The sequence below is a fragment of the Pangasianodon hypophthalmus genome, chromosome 16, assembly GCF_027358585.1.
Source record: "Pangasianodon hypophthalmus isolate fPanHyp1 chromosome 16, fPanHyp1.pri, whole genome shotgun sequence".
NCBI classification, from domain to species: Eukaryota; Metazoa; Chordata; class Actinopteri; order Siluriformes; family Pangasiidae; genus Pangasianodon; species Pangasianodon hypophthalmus.
The window spans coordinates 16,155,152-16,180,915 of record NC_069725.1 but is presented as its reverse complement, the minus strand read 5'-3'; the positions used below and the strand labels follow the sequence as shown (position 1 = coordinate 16,180,915).

General features: G+C 41.4%; 1 protein-coding gene across 4 annotated transcripts in view; it reads right to left on the bottom strand.

Moving 5' to 3' along the window:
• baz2a (bromodomain adjacent to zinc finger domain, 2A) overlaps positions 1-25,764 on the bottom strand; it is a 121,437-nt gene that overhangs the window by 76,967 nt on the left and 18,706 nt on the right. For all 4 annotated transcript variants that reach the window (XM_053240692.1, XM_026920761.3, XM_034311955.2 and 1 more), the window contains 3 exons: positions 4,392-5,978; positions 2,156-2,296; positions 1,597-1,965 (listed from right to left, as the gene is read on the bottom strand). In XM_053240692.1, the coding sequence (XP_053096667.1) occupies positions 1,597-1,965; positions 2,156-2,296; positions 4,392-5,978 (2,097 nt within the window). The remainder of the gene's footprint in view (positions 1-1,596; positions 1,966-2,155; positions 2,297-4,391; positions 5,979-25,764) is intronic.

Here is a 25,764-nt window from a genome sequence, read left to right as displayed (position 1 = left end):
AGCTCAAAATATCACTTATTACATCTATTATTGTTTTTATTTTTATGCTCACTTTCATAAAGGATGTCAATAATTCTAGAGGACGCTATATATTCTCGTTTTCTGTCAAAATTCCTGCATGCTTCCATGTTTGTAATGTGGCGAAGAGAGGTGCAGTTGTAAAAAGGATTGGGGTAAATGAAAACATTGTCAAGACGTGATAAGACATGCTGCTGCAATATTTAATCACAACAGCTCCTCTCAGTTCCATGTGTGAATCTTTCAAAGCCAATGAGCTCTTTTCCTCTTTCCATCTTGATCCAATATCAGTATAAAAGAAATGGGCTTCCTCAGCATAATTATCCATGCCACAGAACTTGGAAGGATGTCAACTGCTTAACTGCATCATGCAGTACGTCTCTCTGGAAGCATATGCACTCATTATGTTTCTCCACTCATATAGGCTGGTATGTTCTTTAATTTGTCACCTCTCTATATACATGGGGGACATGATTAGAGTAAAGCCATATACCAGCCTAGCAAACTGACAACATTAAATTGCACTTTTTTGCACAAAAACAAAACCCAAGACTCTACAACAAAAAGTTAACCAAGGGTAAGTAAAGAAATCCTGGCTTTTGGTAAATTAGGGGCAGTATGAGACACAGTTCATAACAACAGTAACAACAAAGTTTTAAAGACCAAGCTTGTCCATATGTTTAACATCTCTATGCCGTTGCACATTGACAAATGTGCAGCAGCATAAAAAAAAAAAAAAAAGGTCGACGGGCTCCCAAGTGTCACAACAGAAAAGCGTTTGCTCTATCATCCGGTGATGGCCAGTTTGAAACCAGATGATGCCACAGCCATCCATGGCCAGTCCAAGAGTGCAATCTCTTCCCTGTCAATCACAGTGACACTGGCAAATCATTTGCGCCTGTGAGCTCATGCATTTGGAAATGGTCAAATAACACCTTCCTCCGAGTGTGTTATGCCACCCCTTCATCCTCCTTGGTTGTAGTGTTACAGGGGAGAAAATAAATAAAGTTTGACACAGAAAACTGTGAAACCTTTCAGTTCTGATGTGCTGTGTTGTGGATATTATTTTAATCATCCAGTTATACAAAGGGTAAGCAAGTATGTGAACAATGCCTCTACATTAGGCCAGGGCTGTATCTGATGTATCACTGCACATATGAAATCATCTGTACCCTCCACCACAGACATATTCACACCCGGGGCATGAGCTTGAACCCTAAATTTGAAGTTGAGCTTGAATGAAGTGAGTGACTCAACTGGCATCGCCCCTTTTGATTTGTGTTTACTTTTGGTTTGTGGTGATGTAGTTTGAACATGCACTGAAAAGCACTTGGTTGAAAAATATGTGAGCCTGAAACTCTTTTGAAACTCCGCCTGCCTCCCAAGTCTTCCTCCACACACATCCACACATACATCCACACCCACACCCTCCGAGTTCTACAGTGTCAAATACAACTCGAGCCTAACAGATTCTGCTAATAAGACACTGACCAGCTTGGGCTCACTGAATCATTCATGGCTCCCCCTCCTACAATCTCCTACAATGCCCCTAAAGCAAGTAGGTAAAATATTTGTAACCTGTTATCAAGTCGCTGTCATGATCGTCCTCCTTTGCTTTTTCATCCAAAACAACTTTGTTTTTGGATGGCTTTGAACACTTTCCAGCAACTTCCTTTGTTCTGGCCTTCTTCATATTCTCAGATTTTGAAACGGAGTGCACAACATTGTGGGTCAGGTGTAAGTCACTGACAAAGCCTCCTTTGAGCAGAAGCGATGAAGCTCCATCAGGAAGAGAGCTGGAAGAGGCAGACACCTCTTTGGAAGTTTTGCTCTTCTTTGTTGCAAGTGGTAATTTCTCTTCATTTTTCTTTTTCTCCTTCACTTTTTCCTCTTTGGCAGCTTTAGGTGTTGACTTTATTCTCTTTTTCTTAATGTCTCTTAATGAACCTGACAGACAGAATGTTTAAAATTATTAAACAAAAAAGGAAAAATATAATTTATTAGAGTTTAATCATCAAACATTATATAAGCCTACTAAACAAACAGTTTCTTGACTACTGTAAAAATAAAAAAAGTAGTGCACGAAAATAAACAGATTGTATTTAATTGCCCATTGGCCAAAAGACAGCTGCTTTACTTTGAACAGGAGAAGCTGAACCCTTCGGGGCCTTTGGCTTGCGTGCCTTCTTCTTTGTCATGGAACATGGGGTAGTAGGCATTGGTAGGCTGGGGTCTACAACAGATGTACCAGTGCTTCCCTGCCCTCCTGTGTCTGCTTCTGCAAGGATGGTATAATTCACACATAAGCCAGAGCCTGACGCATTGTGCCTTTTTTCTTAACCCTCCATTTTTTTGGCTATGAGGAAAACAGTAATAACAAATATTTCCATCATTCATTCCAAATTAACCCTCTGGTACTTACATCCCTTAATAAGTATTGTAGATATTTCATAGACGTTAACAACATTCAGTAACAGTCTGACATGGAAATTTATTAATTATTAGCCCAAACTCTTTTTCCTGATTTATAAGCATTGCTGTCAAGAATAAAAGAGATACAGAACAGAACATACAGATCCAGAACATGTCACACATTTAAAGCTGCATTACATAACATTACATTACTTTTCACAGATTGTGTATTATAAGGTTCTATCTGGATTAAGAGCAGTTTTGAGATAAAGGGATTTAAAATTTTAACATTCCACCTAACAAAACTCACATGGGGTCGCTTGATTTACAAGTGGGATCATGAGAGAAACTCAGTCTCCTCTTTTGTTCTATTCATTTATTTTACAAATTATAAACATCAAAGACATTTTATGTGCTAATATTTTAAATTGTTACTGGGGGTCGCATTCAAGTAAGCCACACTCAAATTAAGTGTCATTTTCAGTATCTTGAAACACTGCACTAAGCGTAGGAATTGCATAACAGAAACAGACAAATTTCCACATCCATCTACCTCTGCTAAACAAACTATCGTTGTGTCTCGAATCACATACCTGTGTACTATTCTAGACCAGTTTTCTTATCACGGTTAGTGTTTGAATTTTAACCTACTGAAAGATCTATTTTGTGTACCAGACTTCTGTATTTTCAAGATAAATACTTTTGAATCTAACGTCAGAGTTTTCAATTTGAGATGCAGCTCATGACAATTATCATGACAGTGGAAAGTTTTAATGAGAAACACAGCTTTTACAGTTTGTCTTGTAAGGTTTTTTTGGGACTATGCTGCTCACATTGCCACTGCTTCTGCATGTGTATGTACTTAACAGATTGGTGGGAAGTGTTGTGTCGTTCTGGGTTTGATTTATATATCAAACCCAGAACGACACAACACTTCCCACCAATCTGTTAAGTCAGTGCAAGAAATATTCCTTCGGGTTTAACTGACGTACATTACACATACCTATGTTACTAATATAGTAATGTTTAAATGCTGCAACTTTAAAAAAAATGTAGGGTGGTCAAGGCTTGGAGGTGACAGAAAATTCATAATGTCCATTTGGGGTCAAAAATTTTGAGAATCTCTGGGCTACACTTTAAGGGTACTTCAAAATTATAGAAGCAGTTAGACAACAAGAAAATAGATTTTGAAACAGTGACCAAACACAGATAGAATCTTACTATGCAGTAAGGTAAAAATACTGCTTGGTTTTATAAGGTTTTACTTAGGTTTCACTATTATCATTATGCAATCCTACTATCTCAATAAATAATCAACAAATGTTATAAACTCAGGAGAGTAAGACATATTAAGCCTATTAAGACCACACTATTATAATGCATGCTTTTCAAAATGTTTTATTTTTCTGACTGCATTCTCTGAGTGCAAAGATTTTCATTATGTACATCATTAAGAGCCCAAAGTTTATTTCTCTTTCAGCTAGCTACACTGAAGTTTTAAGTCTGATCTGCTCTGTCAGTGTGTAAATGAACAGGATACTGATTGGCCTATGGACCCTATGTTGCATATTTATCCTGAATGATGATTAGCTAACACCAAAAGCTTCACAAAACAAACAAACAAAAAAAACAATACCACAGAAGACACCCTGAATATCATCTCTTGATGAAGTTTATGTGGTTAAATGCCAGATAGAACCTTATAATACAAATAAAAAATATATTAATATATTATTATAATAAAGTTTTTTTCAGCAACCTTTGATTTACTAAAGTGAAATTAAAATGCTACCTCAACACAGAAAGAACTACACTTATTAAGCTGCTAACTTTTCAAGCAGTCACATTTTGATTACATGACTAATTTAATTAATTATTGAATATACAGTTCGAAGAATGAATAACCATAGACATGAGTATTAATTCACAGATTTTTCTGAATAAAGATTACATAGCCTTACCTTTATTAAACTTATCAGAGAAGTCATTTAAAGATGAAATATGCTGTGAGGTGTCAGCCTCTGGAGTGTTATCTAAGGAATTATGAATCTGAGAATTATCCTTGAGTGGTATTGCATCATTGGGGTTCTTAGTGGTCAGATCTATTGCGTCGTTTTCACAATATGGGTCTGTCTGGTCATTTTCTGGCAACATATCTCCCAAGTCTTTGATGATGGACCCATCCGCAAACATGAAGGAACCTTCATCCTGGGTGTGCTCACAACAATCCACTGCTTCAGACTTATTAATATAAATTATCCCAGGCAAAGATATGTAATTCTTAGCCTCAGTATCACATAAATCATTTAAGGTTTTATCATTTCCTTCCCCAGAAGTTGCTTGGTCCTTGCTGGTGCATATATCCTTTTCTGGTTCTTTTGTACAGGGGATACTCAAAGATGACTCTGGGATTTTATCAAGAGCTTCACTGGAGGGATCTGTGTGGCCCTCCTGTTTACACACTGAATTTGTCACTCTGACTTTATGGTGAGTCCAACTAACTTCAGATACACTGTTGGTTTTCATTGGAGAACATGACATGTCAGTGGTCTGCTGCTCTGATTCATGAGAAGCTGCATGACCTGCTCCCTGACAAGAAGATAATACAACATTTGTATTAGTTACAACAAGGGGAAGCTCAGAGAACTGCTGGGCAGATAAAACCTTTTGAGAAGAAACAGAAGCAGTAAAAGGAAAAGTAGAGGCAACAGCAATAGATGAAGGGAATGTACAAAGAATAGAATTATCAACAGCTGTATCAGTCAAAAAACTGTTTTGAGGGCTTGAGAACTTAGGAGGGGATACCAAAGCCCTTTGTGCAGGTGCCAATGAGAAGGAAGGCCTGGGGAGTACAGGAAGATGTGTACTTTGAGATAAAGGTGACTGAGTAATCTGTTGAGCCCTAGAATCTTGGTTCTCTACTATATGTGAAAGGGCTATATGTCGAACTGCAGAGGTATTGGAAGGTGATGCCAGAGACTGGCTCTGAGATATAGTTACAAGTGATGTAGATACTGCAGGAAAAGATGCTTTGGAGGCTTGACTCCTTTGAGAACTAGCAGATATTGAAGTTGAAAGTGCTGCAGGCACTGTAACAAAAGATGGAGACAAAGAGACCAAAGGAGGTCTTAGTGTTTGGACTTTTAATGGAGCTGTGGTGAGTAATTGAGGAGTGGACGCCAATGCTGATGTGGTGGTTATTCCAGGCTTTGGTAAAACTGAAGCATGTACTGACAGTGGTTGAGGAGGTACCAGAGTGGGCTCAGAAATAGCTTGAGGAAATGCTGTTGCCATTGATGGTGGAGTGGCAGGGACAGGAGCTGTACTCAACTCCTTGAAAGTGGTTTCTATGTCATGACACAGTTTTGCAGGTTCTGTATCCACAACTGACTGCTGGACCTGCAAATTATGGTCATTAGTGGGTACTAGGGAAGTTCCTGAGGGCTTCATAGGTAAATCATCACTTGTGGACAGCTGTTGGAGTGCAGGTGTCCTCTTAGTACCACTGTAATCTTGATCCACGTCTTGGTAGGAATCATTTCTACAGACTGGAGCCAACAAGAAAAGATAAATTAGTTTACTAAATGAAGTGGGGAATATAAAAATGTACAAAATGTTTTTGTACAAAATGTGTTTTAACAGGTGTGGTATTTTAGGTGCTTGTAAAGTAGCTTTTCAGTAGTATAAATTCAACAGTATAATACATTCCATGTTGTGCAATGCTAATCAAAACTAAAAATTATCCTAATAACACAAAGTCACACACGGGACAGTGATGGCATCTTGCATAACAATCAGGCAGCCCAGCCTATACAAAAAGCATTCTATGGTCTTATGTTTTAATTAAGGACATTAAAACAAACAAACAAACAAATAAATATACACACAAATAAATTAATAAAATAGTGCATATCTTTGTTAGTTCTCACAGCTCAGGCTAACCTTAAATTTATCTGGCACACTATGAAGCCTTCCCCTGCTGACCTGCGCCCCTTCCTCAAATGCCTTAGGTTGTTTGGTCAGATGTTGCCGCCACCAGCATGGAGTGAATTTTGAAACCTAACATTGCTGCCGCTGTCTAGAACCATTTTGCTTTTAAACTACAAATTAAGGAGAACAGGAAAATGTGGAGGAGACACCGCTGTTTTAAAAAATAATACTAATAAATTAATATAACGATAAAATAATAATAATACAGGAATAAAATGAATCTGCAACACCATTTAAAACACAAACCCTACATCTACACATAGCTTATACCATCTTTTTGGCATTTAAACAGTACCTTTAATAGAGCGAGGGAGGGCGGCCAGTATGAACTCTCAGAGCAGTATCAATGAGCGTGGTCATTTAAAATGAATGAACTGCACGCACACAAAGGTTTCAGTGAAGCAAGTGTGCAAAGTAAGTGGTGTACATGAGAGCACTTCAGTTCTACAAGCACTGAGCACTGAGACAGTCACAGTTCCCTTCCTTTCGCTTCTACCAGGGCCACTCGGCTCGCAGGTTAAGTTACTTAAAGTGAATGAGCCATGGTCTAAAGTAAAAAGTAATTTGTAAGCTTTTTTTTTTCTTGGTATTGACAATTTGTGTTTAAATGAAAAATAAAGCACTCCCTGTTTACATATGACAAGTTGCAATCATTTGACAGACTCATACACAAAAAAAGTGAAATATACCACAAATAAGTTTTAGTACTTTAAGAAAGCTAATGAATGATCTCTGAGTACTGACAGTGCCAAAGGCTTGCACAAATCACAGAAAGGCAGTGATGTGTTCTCAATGCACATTTTACTTTGCTTTTTATTTTCATTTTTAAATGGAGACCTACATTTCATTATTTCATTGTTTAAACTGATGGAAAGGATAGTTCTATCAGCAAGCTGCAATGAACTGCCATGCTGTATGTTACAGGTCAAGTGCTTCAGTTAATGTCCACATCAAACATCAGAATGGTGAAAAAGTGTGGTCTCAGTGACTTTAACTGCTGGTATGGTTGTTGGTACCAGATAGGCTGGTTTGAGTATTTCAGAAACTGCAGAATCTCCTGGGATGTTCACACACGACAGTCTATAGAGGTTACACACAATGGTGCAAAAGGCACTGAGTGAGTGACAGCTCTGTGGGTCGAAAAGACTTGCTGATACGAGAGGTCAGAGGAAAATGGCCAGATTGCTTCGAGCTTCCAGGAAGGATATATTAACTCAATCACTCTTTACAACTACGCTGAGTAGAAAAGCATCTCAGCATGCACAAAACAATGAACCTTGCGGTGGATGGGGTACAACAGCAGAATCCCACATCAGGATTCATTTCTTTCAGCCAAGCACAAGAATCTGAGGCCATCATGGACACCGTCTCACAAAAAAAAAAAAAGGGAAAAAAAAAACAACAAAAAAAAAAAACACCTGGTCTTTTTCCAGTCTTCAATTATCCAGTTTCAGTGAGAAACTGTCTTAAACTTGACCAGAGCTCTAAGTGTGACTGCTAATGAGGTGAGCCCTGAATTCAACTGACAACAGAAAATTTTTAAAATATATTCGTGTAGAAAGAAAATGAGGACATGCTCAATGTTCAAGCACTTACAGGGAATTCAGAAAGTATTCAGACCTCTTCATTTTTTTCCCCACATTTTATGTTGCAGCCTTATGTTAAAATGCATTAAGTTATTTTTCTTCCACATCAATCTGTACTCCATACCCCATAATAACAACGCAAAACCAGAATTGTGATAACTTTGCAAATTTGTTAAAAAGAAAAAAACCCTGAAATATCACATTGACAAAAGTATTCAGACCCTTTGCGTGACACTTGAAATTTAGCTAAGGTGCATATCATTCTGGATCATCTTTGAGATGTTTCTACACTTTGATTGGAGTCCACCTGTGGCAAATTCAATTGACTGGACACGATCTGGAAAGACACACACCTGTCACCTGTCTAACAGCTGAAAATGTGTATCAGAGCAAAAATCAAGCCATGAGGTCAAAGAAACTGCCTGCAGAGCTCAGAGACAGGATTTTGATGAGGCACAGATCTGAGGAAGGCTACAAAAAATTTCTGCTGCATTGAAGGTTCCAAGAGGACAGTGGCCTCCATAATTATTAAAGGGAAGAAGATTGGAACATGAAAACCGTGGAGATGGATGTGGGGCTACTTGGAGAGATGTACTGCTGACCAACCATGATGGTGAGCTCTAGTGGTGGCCTTATAGTGGACTAAGTAGAGCTGATGCAATGTCTTCCGCCACTCGAAGCATAGCATCCGGTTTTTCCACGACAGCATCATGAGGACTCTGTTTCTCTCCATATTGTGGCCTTTTCAGGTGCTGGGACACTGCTCAATAATATTTTTTATTCTCAAAGATGTGAGTCAAAAATACTTCCACTTCTGCCTCCAAGAAATTCTATTTTTTTTTGGCTATTTAGTAGTAATTTTGTGCATTCTGCTTTGGGAGCTTTGCCTTTTATCAAGTTTTCTGGTTGTCACTAAATGCAAATTAGCTGTGCAATGCATGCACCTGGGAATTTTCAGGTGATTGCCAATTATAAACACACGCATGTGAATACTAAGAAAATCTGCTTTTCCTGAACATTTGGCTTACAAAAACATGTACACACAACTTTACTAAAAGACTGATAAATGAGGCCCATTATCTGCATCTGTGTCATGCTCAAAATATTCATATCTGTTTTTGTATTTGTTTTTAAACCAGAAGTGGGCCTGGTCTGTACTGGAAGTTTTTGTTGTTGGGGTTCTGTTTGTTTTTTCAATGTTTACCCGACCACTATGCATGGTCCGAGTTGCTGAAGCTGGCAAAAAGAAACCCAAAACCATGCATGATGCTACCGGGTAGCACTGGTTGATTTTCTGGGTTTAGGAGAGGTGAAAATTTGCAGTGAGATCCCCTTTGCAGTGAGATCGCGCATGACGATCAGTCTAAGAAAGAGAGCTTCTCTCTTTTACAGTCATTCCTGGTTCCCCGTTGGACCCAGAGAAGCTGAACAAAGGCTGGTGGAGTCCTTTTGATGGTTTGTGGAGTTCACATATACCCGTCGTAAGCACTTCCAGTTGCTGTAAAAGTACTTTAATAAAGGTGTGCTCCTATCTGTTGATCCACAGTTCAGAGAGTGGGGATGAGCTTCTTTTTCTTTATCCTTCCTCACCTTATTGCTCCCAATGCAATGTACGGCTGATTGCATTGCCTGCAGAAATTACAACAAACTACTACGGTGATGCACGAGTGATAGGTGAGAAAAAGTCATCTATTAGGGCCTGTAATCTTGAAGAGTTGCATGCAGACGTGCCATAGTTCATTTAATTAGCATCTGACAAGCAAGTATTTGATGTTTTTGTCTCTTCTGTAGGGGGATGAGTGAAAGGTCCTTAAAAGGGAAAGCAGTCTTGAGATCATCCAGCAGGATTTTTACATTTTTCAGTATAATTTCAGCCCCTGTTTAATTAGTGGGATCATAAGTAAGCACCAAAAGTATTCTCTTTTTTTCCCCTCTGTCATAATTGTGGATTGTGTAGCAATCAGTGCATTTGTACTCTAAATAATGGTAATAAGGGCCAGGGCATGATCTATGACTTTATTAGGAAATGCCCAATTATAAAAATAATCACATTTCCTCACTTCATTCAGGAAGTCTTCCTTTTCATTGCAAATGGTCTTAAGTCACATTAGCTGTGAATGGAATTTTTTTGCAAAGCTTTGGATGGGAAGAGTTGTTTTTCACCCACTGGTTTTCAAGGAAGAGCCTTCTGAATTTACTGACATTCCAAAAAGTCTATGCTGAAGCAGTGCAGGCGAAACTGTTTGCTGGTATCTGCAATCGCAAAAACTTGGAAGGATTAAGTGATTCTGCAGTAATGCTCAGTAAAGCTTAAAAAAAAAAGTACATTTTGATATAATCCATTTACAAATCAGTTGTCTAATATCTACACTGCCAACACTGTTCTGCTTCTGCTCAAAGTGTTTGAACACATTAACCTTATTTTCGGCGGTATCCCTAATAAAAATATTTAACTGATGTTAAATACAGTATATACTTGTGAAATGCTAGCTCAGTGTAGTCAAACAAATTGGGATAGCTGATTTGCATGTAGTGACACCCACAAAAGCTACATAAAAGAATATAAAAGTTCAAGTGCACAGATAGCTGTGACGAAGTTTTTTGACTCGAAATGAACGATCAGGGTAAAGCCTCTAAAACAGATGTGGAATTAGTTCTAGAACTAAATAAAACATACATAATATACAGTTGAGGCCAAAGGTTTACATGTACCTAGGCTACAGACATTCATTCTCATTTTTCACAGCTCCACTCCATACGTATCCATCAGTATGGCCAAACTGTTTAATTTTTTTTTTTTCATCTGACCAGAGTATACTCCTCCAAAAGGCTGGTGATCACCTGCAAACACCTTCAGTCTGGCTTTTTTATGCCAGTCTTGGAGTAGGGCCTTCTTCCTTGCACAACAACCTTTCTCATAATAGTAGATATACATACTTTCAACCCCTTCACCCCTTCCCCTTCCTATGTTGGTGATCTCGGGGTTCATTTGAGCCTTTCAGACCAAAGTTCATTCATCCCTCAGAGCTCATTTCTGCCTGTTTCCTGAATGATGCATTGTCTCTGTGGGTCCAAGAATTTTATATTTGTATACAAGTTGTTCATAAATTGTTCCTAAGGAAATTGTTTCTTGGATTTTCCCATGGTATCAAAGGCAAAAGGCACTGTCTCTAAAAGTAGGCCCTTTTACAGTCATGGGTGCACTGCCAATTAACTCCTAATTATGACAAGTTGCCAATCAGAATCTTCTAAACGTCATTACATCAGTTTCTGGAATCTTCCATACTGTTTAGCGTCAACTTGGTGTATTATAAACATTTGATCCACTGGAAATCTGATGTAGTGAATTAAAGCTAAAATAAATGTGCCTCTAATTGACTTTTTTAAAATGACTTCTGATGTGAACAAAGTAAAAGCTGAAATGTGTGGAGTTGTAAAAAAAGCAAGATTTTAGGAATTTTAGCCTCAACTGTAGCACTTTTCTAGATTCTGGATCGATCAGAGGGTGTGGACTGCTTTGTCAAATTAACCCTCTGGGGTCGACCAACGCGCCGGCGCGTTTTGTGGCATCTTCTCCTGATAACGCCGAAAAGAACTTAAATTACTCTGTCAGTTTTGATCGTACAGATAAGAGCAATACATCATTCGAATCTGTAAAGGGTCTACTTTTATTTGTATACACTCATAATAACAACAAAATGCTGTGCTTTTGTAGAATAAAGAAAACAGATAGGGTGCGGTCTCTGTCTTCTCCGTCTCTGTCACCTCTCTTCACAGACCCGTAAATAAAACACCCTGAATCTCAGCGAATACTTGCCTCAAAGACATGAGAAATATATGTATAGAAAGCTTGAGTTGTCTACATTTAAATTAAACAATTCAAGTCGAAAACAAATAATCTCTTTTTATGTAATCCGTATGAAAGTAAGGAGTGGTACAGTTTCTCCTGTCTCACCTCATTATCGCTAATGTGATCCCGCCTCGCACTGAGCGCGCTGTTCATATGTAAACGATCTGAGGTGAGCCAGGTAATTATGTACACGCCCCTGAGAAATGGCATAAAACGGCAAGCTTCATCACAGAATTTACTCACTTTTTTCTGCGCGTTTGGATGATGGCACACTACACGGGTGAAGAAGCACTCCGGCTGGTTCTGGACAGCGACGAAGAGATTACTTTCTCCTCAGAGGAAGAGCGCGACTCGGATGACGAGCGTTTGCATTTTGAAGAGCGAGTGGACCCAGCGGAGGATATCATTCCTGACGAGTGAGCCCTTTATTATTACCTTCATCATTTAAAATGTTGCTAACCCTTATATATATATATAAAGATTACCTATATGGTAATATTATTTGTAATATAATTCTAGAATTTTGTGCCGAGCAGTTGGCAGCAAAGTCTTGTAGCTCCTCAAAGTTTTTTCTTTTGACATATTTTTGACAACTACTGTTATATTTGCTTATTGACCTATGGATATTGCTATGGGAAGAAGAATCTACACAAGGAATGACCTCCTTTTACTACAACGGAGTAAATCTGGAATGCATCACCCTATTCCAGCTGAGCTGAAGAGGTCTCACCGTGGATGTCGAGCTGGTGCTAAAGGAAAGGCTAGGAGATGGAGATACAAACCTTTCCTACCATCCATCATCATGGGGAATGTCAACTCTATAGTGAACAAAAGCGAGGAGCCGGAAGCACTGGTTAGGACCCAGAGAGAATTTCGTGAGTGTAGCCTGATGTGTTTTACTGAGACCTGGTTGAATCAAAACATTGAAGACTCCTGTGTGAATGTGCCTAACTTCACCCTGGTACGTGCAGACAGAGATGCTCAGGCAAGTGGCAAGACAAAGGGTGGAGGACTTGCTTTATTTGTAAACAAGAGATGGTGTAACCCTGGTCATATTACTGTCAAGGAGAGGATATGCTGTCAGGACATTGAGCTTTTGGCAGTTGGTCTCAGACCATATTATGTTCCCAGGGAATTCAGTCATATCATCGCAATACTTGTTTACATTCAACCAAGAGCAAATGCTAATGTCTCTTGTGAAGTCATCCATGAGACTGTAGCCAGGATACAAATTCAACATTCTGAGGCCCTCATTATAATATCAGGAGATTTTAACCATGTGACTCTCACCTCACACCTGACTGGATTTTACCAGTTTGTCACCTGTCCTACCAGAGAAGGTAAAACACTGGATCTACTATATGCAAGTGTCAAGGAGGCCTATACCTCTACTGCCTTACCACCACTTGGCAGGTCAGATCACAGCCTGGTCTTACTGCAGACCTGTTATAAACCCTGTGTACTGAAGCAACCTGCAACCACCATCTCAGTCAGGAAATGGACATCTGAGGCTGTTGAGTCTCTAAGGGACTGCTTTGAATGTACAGACTGGAACGTATTGCTGGGAGTAGAAGGGAACAGCATGGACATTGACAGACAGGTTGACTGCTTCACTGATTACATCAACTTCTGTAGAGACACTATTATACCTACAAAGTCTGTGCAATGTTTCCCAAATAACAAACCTTGGATCACTGGTGACATCAAGGCTATCCTTAACCAGAAAAAGGAGGCATTTAAAGATGGAGACAAAGAAAGGCTCAAACATGTCCAATATGAGCTGAAGAGGAAATTGAAGCAGGCTAAGGAGGACTACAAAAACAAAATAGAGAAAGACCTACAGCAGAATAACATCAGAGAATTGTGGAGGGGAATTAACAATTTCACTGGCTACAAAAAAAAAGAACAACCAGGCACCAGTGGGTGATGTGGACGGAGCCAATGAACTCAACAAGTTCTTCAACAGGTTTGATTTTACTGTTACAAATGCAGCCTGTACACACACAACCCCTCATTCTTCCTCTATGTCTCCTCCTCCATCTACTCCAACTCCTTTGCCTACACCTGTGTGCATCTCCACCCCTGCAGCTTTGCCCCCTCCTTCACCTGAGCATGCTCCACCATCTGTCACAGTAACAGGGGTGAGGCTGCAGTTACAAAAACTGTGCCGTGGGAAGGCAGCTGGCCCTGATGGTGTTTGTCCTAGACTGTGCTGCTCAACTGTGTGAGCCTCTGCAGAGGATCTTCAACCTGAGTCTAAAATTGGGGAGGGTCCCGGCTCTGTGGAAAACATCTTGTATAGTTCCAGTACCTAAAGTAAAGTGTCCAGCTGAACTAAATGATTATAGGGCGGTGGCTCTCACATCCCACATTATGAAGGTTCTGGAGAGGATGATTCTGTGCCTACTAAGACTCGAGGTTAAACACGCAATGGATCCCCTGCAGTTTGCTTACAGAGAGCACATTGGTGTGGATGATGCTGTCCTCTACATGTGTCACCGTGTTTTGTCTCATCTGGAAGAACCCGCAAGTTACGTGAGGATTATGTTCTTTGATTTTTCGAGTGCATTCAATACCATCCAACCAATCATCCTTAGAGACAAACTGAAAGGGTTGGGGGTTGACCTCTCATTTGTTTCCTGGATCACTGATTACCTGACAGAAAGGCCACAGATTGTCAGGCTGGGGAACCGCATCTCTGCTAGAGTTCTAAGCAGCACAGGGGCTCCACAGGGGACTGTTTTGGCTCCATTCCTGTTCACACTGTACACAGCAGACTTCACCTACAATTCTGAGTATTGCCACATTCAGAAGTATTCTGATGATACTGCGATTGTTGCATGTATCAGGAATGGACAGAAAGAGGAGTACAGAGCCCTGATAAAATCCTTCAGTGACTGGAGTCACAAAAACTGCCTCCTAGTAAACACCTCTAAAACCAAGGAGATGGTAGTGTATTTTCGAAGGGCTAAACCCCCTCCTTATCCAGTCAGCATCTATGGTGCGGTCATTGAAGTGGTGCCAGCCTACAGATATCTAGGTGTGCACCTGGACAATAAGTTGGACTGGTCACTTCACACAGATGTACAATATAAAAAAGGGCAGAGACGGCTTTTCCTCCTAAGACGGCTTAGGTCCTTCGACATCTGCAGGAAGATGGTACATATGTTTTACAAAACTACAGTAGCAAGTGTGCTGTTTTATGCTGCAGTCTGCTGGGGAGGCAGCATAAAGCAGAAGGATGCAAGGCGGGTGGACAAACTGGTGCAAAAAGCTTCTTCAGTGACTGGAATGAGGTCTGAATCACTGCAGGCCATGGTGGAGAGATGCACACAGAAAAAGCTAGAGGCCATTCTGGAATATCCTGACCATCCCCTACACAACACCCTGATGGACCAGAGAAGCAGCTGCAGTGGACGACTCACCTCACTGCGCTGCAGGACTGAACAATACAGGAGATCCTTCATCCCCACTGCCATCAGGCTCTACAACACCTTAGCCAATGGCAGATGACTAATCACTACTCTCATTGCTTTACTACTTCACTACTTTGCTACTCTCACTGATTTCTACTACTCTCACTACTTTTTTACTACTCTTACTACCTTCTTTCTTACTTATCTACAAGACTACTTGAATTTCCCTTCGGGGATTAATAAAGTTTATCTTATCTTATCTTATTTGTGGTTGATAGTGTTAGACTATAGTTTCTTTGTTATTGGCATTCTGTTTTCTCATCAAGTATTCATATACCAAAAATAAATGCTAACAGTTGTTTACAACATTCTTTTAGGACTGTGAATACACCACTCTCGCCTTCACCTGCATCTCGAACAGGAAGTGGACGCAGGTATTGTTCAGTTTTCAACTCCATTCAGAATCTTATACAGCAAGTGTGCATTCACTATTTAACAGATGTTACAGATGTTAATTTGTGATTTATTTACTGTATGGTAAAATGTTTGCTATGTGGTAATTGTGTTCTTTTTTCTATAAATTAGTACTAGTATCAGTGAACATCACAATAATGTTAATAATGTAGTTTATTTGTTTACTTAATGCTTACTTTTTTTATTTCAGACGTGAGAAAAACAGTGAAAAAGAACCTGTGGCAAAGAGAGCCAAAGCAGATAAGCAGCCCACTCTGTCATGGAACACAGAGACTGATGTTGACATGGCTCCACAGGCTCTGAGATTCCTGCCCACACGATAACCTGGACCACAGCTAGACCCAAGACCCTGTGAGGCACACACTCCCATGAGTCTCTTCAAAATGTTTTTTTCTTCAACTGCTGTGTCAACTCTGTGTCAAAACAGCAATGCTCAGGCTGCCAGGGCACGTGCAAAGGGCCATAAATATAAATGGACAGACGTCAGCATCAGCGAGCTGTACTGTTACATTGGGCTACTCTTCTACATGGCCATGGTGAAGTTGAGGTCCATCAAAGACTACTGGCGGCAGGATAGTGTTTTCTCTGTTCCTTTTCCTGCCACAATCATGTCAAGGGACAGATACCGCACCATTTCATGGAATCTGCACGAGTCACTCATATGCAGACAAGGACAATGCCCGAAAGAGGGGCACAGCTGAACACGACCGTCTTTTCAGGATCAGACCCCTCATGGACACTATCCGGCATGCATACCAATTTGGCAGTGGATGAAAGAATGGTGGCATGCAAAGCAAACACAGGAATGACTCAGTACATGAAAGCCAAACCAACCAGGTGGGGCTTCAAGTTGTTTGTTCTTGCGGACTCATCAAATGGATATACTGTAGATTTTGCTGTGTACACAGGAAAGAACAACTTTCCCACAAGCCATGGACTGTCATATGATGCTGTGACATCTCTGTTGGACCGTAGAGTTTTGGGCTCTGGGTACCATGTATACATGGATAATTTTTACACTAGTCCCAAGCTTCTAACAGACTTGTTTGCTTTGAAGTTTGGTGCATGTGGGACTTACAGAGACAACAGGAAGGATTGACCTCGGAATGCAGCTAACTCACTCACCAAAAAATCTGTGAGGGTGGATTCGAGATGGACATCTTGTGTTTGTGAAATGGATGGACACACGAGAGGTGTCTGTCTGTTCCACCATCCATGCTGCTCATACAGGAGACACTGTGCAGAGGAGGGTGAAAACACAAAATGGATGGAGGACAAAAGAGTTTTCCATGTCCTGCACCTGTGACTGCATACAACCAGCACATGGGGGGTGTTGACCTGTCTGATCAGCTGTTACAGTACTACACCACACAGCACAAAACAATGAAGTGGTACAGAAAGCTATTTCTACACTTCTTGGACATTGCTGCCACCAATGCCTTTATTGTACACAAAGAGCTTTACAGCACCATGAGCCACAAGGAGTTTATGGAAGAACTAATTGCAGAGCTCTGTGGCGTGTCACAGAAAATAACACCAAAGCGGACCAGTGTTGACCATGTGCCAGTTCCAGGAGCTGAGCAGGCCTCAGATGCCACTGCTGGTCGCCGGATCTGTGTGCTTTGCAAATTTCCACACTCCTTGGAAATGCCAGGCATGTGATGTTCCCTTGTGTGTTCAGCTGAAAAGGAACTGTTTCCTAGAGTGGCACAAAGATGTATAGCTGTATAGATGTATAGCTGTTCAATTCTGTAGGCTTCAAAGAGTGGGCTTTTACTATATTCTAAATAAACTACAAACAAAAAATATATAAATTTCTTTTGTCCTCACATTCTTTTTCATAGCACTTCCCTCTCAGCCACATTCCTGACTCAACGGCTCATTATGCAGGTCATTATGCGGGTCTTTGTCTTCTTAGGTGTAAATCACATTATTATTCGTGATCATTCACGCTCTCTTGCATATGCCCTTTCGAAACAAAAAGTGTCTTAGAAAATTTAAATAAGTATATTGTTTACTGTGAATGAGTGAACAAGATGATTATCACATCATTTTGATGCAAAAAAATCTAGGCTACAAGATCCAGTTCTCGAAAGTCTCGAAAGTCTTGTGAACCAATGTGTTTTATGGCCTTATTTCAGTGACTTAAAAATTTTAGTTTTTCACTAACCACGCATAAATGCTGTTTTCTCAAAAACACAATCATGTATAAACATGCTGCTCACATATTATTGTAGCCCAGTTTGTGCTGATTACAGTATTATCAGACTTTAGCCATTAATATATTTAAAAGCAACTAAAAAAAGCACAAATGTCAGGGCATGTCAAAATTTGTCCAGGGCCCCAAAACACCCTCAGACCCCAGAGGGTTAACCATGATCCAACATTTTGTTCTTGTTTGTTCTACTGCCAAAAACCCATCCTGTTCCCAAACACCCTGCAAGTGTGGATGAGTTTGTGCTTGCCCTAGAAGGAGCCTTGTCTGGTTCCCCTGACACTGACCTCAGCAATGGGAACACCACCTCATCCACCTCAAGTCATCCAGAGTTGAAACAAATGGAACACTGGGTAGAATATTACTCTGAACTGTTTCCCAAAGAAACTGTCATCATTGATGCAGCTCGGAGTGACATTAATTCCTCTCCCACAATGGACAAACTCAATGCAGAACCCATTCTACAAGAATTCAGCAAACCTCTGGAGCCCCTTGCCTCTTACAAAGCACCAAGAAGAGATGGCATTCCCATTGAAGTCCTTGATTGCGGTAAAGGTACCCTCACCCGTGAACTGCATGTATTTCTGTACCAGTGGCTATATTTCTGATTTGTTCTTTCAAACTAACACAATTTTGCACAAAAAATGCAACCATGGCATGACTCCGGGGGTTGGGGTCTAAATCACCCTGCTTTATTTCACATTCTGCTGTTAGCTAACTATGAACTGAACAAATTCTGAGATTACCTACCTAAGTTCAAAACTTGTCCCTCAAACACAAGCTAATGGAAAAGCAGCCACTGTCTCTTCAAGGCTAAACAGAGAGTCTGGGCCAACAGTAAGCTTACTAAGCACATCAATGTCCAAGTGTACGCTGCATGTGTGTCGAGCACCCTGCTCTGTGGCTGTATGCCAAAGGCCATATACCATCTCTTCTTTGGTGAGCTGGCATCAGGCAAGAGGCCAACAGGCAGACGCAGGTTACTCTACAAAGAAGTCTGCAAGCGTGACCTCAACTCTCACACCATAAATCCCAGTACATGCCAGTCGCTCGCTTCAGAAAGATTCACCTGGAAGAAGGAAGTGAAGAAAGTTCTCTTCACAAGTTCTCACCACTCTTGCATTGGACTCTACAGCTAAGTGAAGCCTTCTCCTCAGCAAAGTCTTACTGGCTGCCACCTTCCAGGTTGCATGCAGGTTCAGTGGCTTAAGTCACTCATAGTGACCCCACAACAAAATAGTAGGCTATCAGTGGATGAAGACTGGAGCCTGGAGCCGAGTTCTTCCTTATATTCTCCTGCTAAGTCCTTTCTGAGTTCAGTTTGTGTTCATGTTACAGCCTCTGCTATCATAAGAAGTAACATGCTGTATTTTCTTTTTCACTACTTTTCTGGTTGGGTTGTCCTTGGACCTGTGCTCTTAGTGATGAATAACAGTATTGACAATTCCCACTATGACCCAGCTCAGCTCCAAAAGGAAAGTGATGATGTAGAATTCACACGTGTTGCTCTCTGGAACCCAGGGGTGGGCATTAGTTTTGTGTTTGAGCCTCAGCGTTGATCATCACAGAGAAGCAGATGTAGCTCAACTAGAATCTATTATGCTAGAACTTGTGCTCATCAGCAGTGTCCGGCAAAGGCCGTGAGCTGATTCTTCCTCCCACTACTTATCTCAAGGGAGCAAGAATGCTATACCTTGGAAGGCTCTTTTTTTCTGGTCACAGCCGCCAAAGAGATGGATGGTCTACCATTAGAAGTGGCTCAGGAGCATTGGGAGCAGAAGCAAGAGCGTTCCAGTTTGCCACAGTTGATCCCACTGTGACAGCGCTGATTAAAACCTCACTCCTAGCAGTGAGACACCTAGGATAGAATGCACGATGGATCACCACCAAACTGATTTATGGATAATGCCAGGCGTGGCTGGCACAGTTCACAGTGATGAACACATACAATCAACCGTGTGAAAGCTATCTTACATACCAGGGCTGAAGCCAAAGAAGCCTTGGAAGAAACAGTGCAGACTTCAGTATTAAAAGTCAGAGCAGCTAAATGGATAGGCCAGATGGACCCTTAAGGTGCCACAACGTACACTATATTGCCAAAAGTTTTGGGACACCCCTCCAAATCAATGAATTCACGTGTTCCAATCACTTCCATGGCCACAAGTGTATAAAATCAAGCACCTAGGCATGCAGACTGCTTCTACAAACATTTGTGAAAGAATGGGCCGCTCTCAGGAGCTCAGTGAATTCAAGCGTGGTACCGTGATAGGTTGCCACCTGTGCAATAAGTCCATTCCATTTCCTCACTACTAAATATTCCACGGTCAACTATTAGTAGTATTATAACAAAGTGGAAGCAATTGGGAACAACAGCAACTCAGCCACGAAGTGGTAGGCCACGTAAAATCACAGAGTGGGGTCAGCGCATGCTGAGGCGCACAGTGCGCAGAAGTCAACAACTTTCGGCAGAGACAATAACTACAGACCTCCAAATTTCGTGTGGCCTTCAGATTAGCTCAAGAACAGTGTGTAGAGAGCTTCATGGAATGGGTTTCCATGGCTGAGCAGCTGCAGCCAAGCCTTACATCACCAAGTGCAATGCAAAGTGTCGGATGCAGTGGTGTAAAGCACGCTGCCACTGGACTCTAGAGCAGTGGAGACGTGTTCTCTGGAGTGACGAATCACGTTTCTCTGTCTGGCAATCCGATGGAGGAGTCTGGGTTTGGCGGTTGCCAGGAGAACGGTACTTGCCTGACTGCATTGTGTCAAGTGTAAAGTTTGGTGGAGGGGGATTATGGTGTGGGGTTGTTTTTCAGGGGTTGGGCTTGGCCCCTTAGTTCCAGTGAAAAGAACTCTTAATGCTTCAGCATACCAAGACATTTTGGACAATTTCATGCTCCCAACATTGTGAGAACAGTTTGGGGATGGCCCCTTCCTGCTCACCACTGCACTAAGTGAGGTCCATAAAGACATGGATGAGCGAGTTTGGTGTGGAGGAACTTGACTGGCCTGCACAGAGTCCTGACCTCAACCTGATAGAACACCTTTGGGATGAATTAGAGCGGAGACTGCGAGCCAGGCCTTCTCGTCCAATATCAGTGCCTGACCTCACAAATGCGCTTCTAGAAGAATGGTCAAAAATTCCCATAAACACACTCCTAAACCTTGTGGAAAGCCTTCCCAGAAGAGTTGAAGCTGTTATAGCTGCAAAGGGTGGGCCAACTCCAAATTAAACCCTACAGATTAAGAATGGGATGTCATTAAAGTTCATGTGCATGTAAAGGCAGATGACCCAAAACTTTTGGCAATATAGTGTACCTCATTAGATAGCCACTCACATACATGTCCCCTTACAAGTCCTAAACAGACAAATATCACACTCTTTAACTCCTGACAGGCATCCTTAACCATAGGTCAACCTACAATGGACTTTCCCACCGCTAGAGTTTCGCAGAGCTATTCATGAAGGACAGGGGCTGACAATGGTACACTTACAGCACATCAGTAAGCCTGTCCGATGTACTGCCATACATGGACGATGGGTTCCAGTGAGTCCCCACTATGGAGCAGGCCATCTGGGACATGTCCACCTTCCTCACACATATTATGGCACTCAGCCTCATGATGAATATGAAAAATAACACTGTAGTACACCATACAAATTCATCACAATTCAGTGGGAGTGCCAGCCACCATAGCTGTAACCGTGCAGCCATACAATTCAAACAATACAGACAAAATACTGCATAATAAAGTAGGCTATTTCTCATAAAATATCGCTTATAATACATGAGGTGTAATGAATATTTAAACTTGTTGAAGCCCACATTCCCCCTTGTGAAAAAGTCATTTCCTCTTTATTTTGAAACAGGAGAGGCTACTGCGTGTTTGGCCCCTTGAAGCAGTGGGTGGTCCAATGGTTATATGAAAGCACTTTGGGAGCAATAGGACCTTAGCATGAAAGCCTTGTATGCTGGGAGCTTCTAACAGTATTTGTGAAAAGAGCTAACCACCCTCCATCCACCACAGTCCATCGGAATCAGATGTGGGCTTGGGACAATTGATGATAGTATTGGGAATTGCTGATAGATTACAACTATCACAATGGCTATCAATTTTAAAAAAATATCTGTTGTAAAATGTGGTGTCGGAGGCTTTAAGATAAACAAAAGTAAAGTGTGTTGTATCATCACGTTTTTCCTTTTCACGTATTTTGCAGTCCGATATGGACTTTAACCCGCCATCTGACTTCAAAACAGAGCAATCAAACATCTTTCCCTGATGCAAATTAGCTTCCCTTGTCCGTGCTGCCAAACAGATAATGCTGTGAATGTCTACACTTGCAAAACATGAACAGAGACTTAAATTAAGAAAATGAAACCTTGATTAGCAGGGCTACTTCAAATTACAAGAATTCAATAAGTAGTGTGTCTCTGCTCCTGTTCACCATAGAGCACATACATGCATAAATTTTTTTTTAATTTTATAATGAACTTATTTACAGCTAATAACTCATCACATTTATTTATAATCCTGACATTAGTTTTGCAAGCATTCCTGACCTTGCTAATAGGGAATTACACCAAAAAAAACCCTAATGCCAACCATCGCTAATGCTAGCGATTGCAGCTACAGCAGACTCATAACAAGCTTCAAAAACAGATTTTTCCACTGTAATGACGTAATATGTACATGAAACACGTCATGTATTTCTGGCCTTGACCCCTTCGTTTCCCCCCTCAAAGCCACAGCAATACTATCCTCAGTCGGCGATAGTTTGAGGGCATGATAAGATGATAGCATATCACATACAATATCACAAGCCTAGTCAGATGTGGGATCACCCCTTTGTGTTGGAGTCCTTTAAGACCTCTCCATACAGACCCATATAGGGGACTTTTTAGGCAGGCCAGGAGTACTGCATGCCCTAGCAATAAGCTCGCCCTGCTTGCGCGGATCTGGGGTGACCTTGTTACTAAAGTTATGTAACTTAAACCTGCAAACCTGGCAACTGCAGTGCACTACAAGGGTCTTTCTGCAGAGCATTCTCTATTGTGTCCAATACAGTTCTATTTGAGCTGCACAGTGGCAATCTTGTCACAGAATCAGCTATTCATCTGGCATGACTGTCTAAGCAAAGATTTGGGCAATGGCTACAAACGGGCTAAAAATAAATAAATAAATAAATATAATAATAATAAACCATTTCATTTATATACTCAATTTAATTAAAATGTCATTTGTATTGCACTTTTAACAATGGACATTCTGCCTTTCTAATACTCAAGAGGCTATATGCACAAAGTAGGAAACTAAGGCTAGTAAGAAAAAAAAGGGAAAAGTGTTAGGAGAAATGGTATGTGACCCTGGTGAGACCCTGTTCGGCGAGAGGAGAATGAGGACTCAGGCAGGTGTGAGTCTTACCCAACCAACCAGTGGAATGACTGTGGTGATCGCATCCAAATTCCCTTCCAGTTAGTCTTAAGGTGAGTCAATTTTTAGTGACCTACTGGATATAAGTTATTTAGGTGTTAAAACCACCCCTGGTAGTTAGGAGGGGTGAAACAGAACTTTAGGATAAGTATATCACTCTGTTCTATGAACCAAAGGGAACAAACGGCCATTGATGGCATTTAATAAGGTCGAAAGATCCTCATGTGACTTTCTGGTAAAGGTCTCAACATGTGTCTGCAAGCAGGTACACAAGTGTTAAAACAGCACGCCTTGGAAGTTAGTCAGGTTCACGGAACCTACATACAGTCAGGTCCAAAATGTACATAATTTTGCCTCTGTACACCACCACAGTGGGTTTGAAATTAAGCAGTCAAAATGTGATTGATGTGTAGATTTTAATTCAAGGGGTTTAACAAAAATACTGCATTAACCGTTTATTAATTACAGCGATTTTTTGCAGAGTCCCTCCATTTTTATAGGCTCAAACAGATTTGGACAGACTACCAATCACAAATATTAAGATTATTTATAATACTTGGATTAAAATCTTTGTAGTCAGTGACTGTCTGAAATCTGGTACCCTTGGACATCACCAAATGCTGAGTATCCTCCCTTGAGATGCTTTGCCAGGCCTTTACTGCAGCTGCCTTCAGTTGCTGCTTGTTTGTGGGTCTTTCTGTCTATAGTTTTGTCTTGAGTAAGTGAAAAGCATGCTCAACTGGGTTAAGGTCATCAGACGCTTAAAAACATTTAATTTCTTTGCCTTAAGAAGCTCTTGGGCTGCTTTTTGCTATGTTTTGGGTCATTATCCATCCGTACTGTGAAGCGCCGTACTATCAGTTTTGCAGCATTTGACTGAGTCTGTTTAAGCTACCATTATTTAATGACTTATTACTTAGAGGGTTATACCTAAATATTAAGGCTCAAGTAGATTGGCAACATAAAGTCTAGCTTGACTCCACAAACGTGATACATAGCCTAGCTGACCTATGAGAGGACGAGTTGCTGCAGTAACGGACAAATAAAAAGTCATCAAACGTCTGGAAATATTTTGGCTTCAGGAAGACAGACACCCTTCCAGAAATGTTGTCTGGTCCAGCAGCCTTCCGTGGGTTAACTCTGTGTAGAGTTTTTCTCATCAGCTGTGGTTAGACACAGCACCTGGTCATTGGGAGGAGGGGTGATCTTCCTCGCCGTCACATCATTCTGCGGCTCAAACCGAGCGTAGAAGTTGCTCAGGGCATCTGGGAGGGAGGCATCACTGTCACACGCAGGTGATGTTGTCTGTAGTTGGTGATGGCCTGGATACTCTGCCACATGTGCCACGTATCACTACTCCACTCGAAGTGGCTGTGGATTCTCTGTTGGTGTGCATGTTTTGCCTCTCTGATAGCCCAGGACAGTTTGGCCCTCGCTGTTCTTAGGGCCGCCATGTTCTTAGGGTCCGTTCTTAGGGTTGCCTGCTCAGAAGGCGGAGTCTCGAGTCCTCAGTAGTGCACGCATCTCTGAGGTCATCCATGGATGGAGCATGTGGTGATGATATTGGAGACAGTGACGTCATCAATGCATTTGCTGATGTAGCTGGTCACTGCTGACATGTATTCCTCCAAGTTGGTGAAGTTGCAGTCAGGTGCAGCTTGTTGCAAAGTCCACATGCTGATGGAATGTCGGGAGCACTGACTTGAGATTTGCATGGTTGAAATCTCCCGTAACAATAAACAGTCCTTCAGGGTGTGCGTTCTGCAGTTCGCTAATAGTCCCACACAGTTCACAGAGCACCTCCTTAGCATTAGCACTGGGAGGAATGTACACTCCGACTATGAGGACAGTGGTGAATTCCCGTGGCAAATAAAATGGTCTGCCTCTAACGGTCACAAAATCAACCAGCAATGCAGTATCTAGAAACTAGCATCAAGTTCTTGCACCATTCCGTGCTGACGTAAACACACAAGCCACCACTGTAAACCTTACCACACTGAGTTGTGTCTCTGCCGGCACAAAACGAGGCTAGTCCGTCTAGCTTAATTGCGGTCCGGAAGTCCAGAACTCTGAGTCATGTCTCCGTGAAAACAAAGACACAGCAGTGTCTAAACCACATCATTTGCTGGAGTCAGATGTAGTCCAATTTATTGGCCAGGGAGCCGACACTGGAGAGCAGGATGGACAAGAGAGCCAGCCAGCAAGGGTTTGTTTTTAGCCTAGCACGGACCCCTGCCTCCTTACCATGCTTCCACTTCCTCGCACACCACTTACAATGTCCCCTCCCCTGGCCACCGACATCAGGCGACGCCGAGGGCTGGAGGCCTGGTCCCTGCAGCAAGCCAAGATCGCATAGCTTCTCCAGCAGAT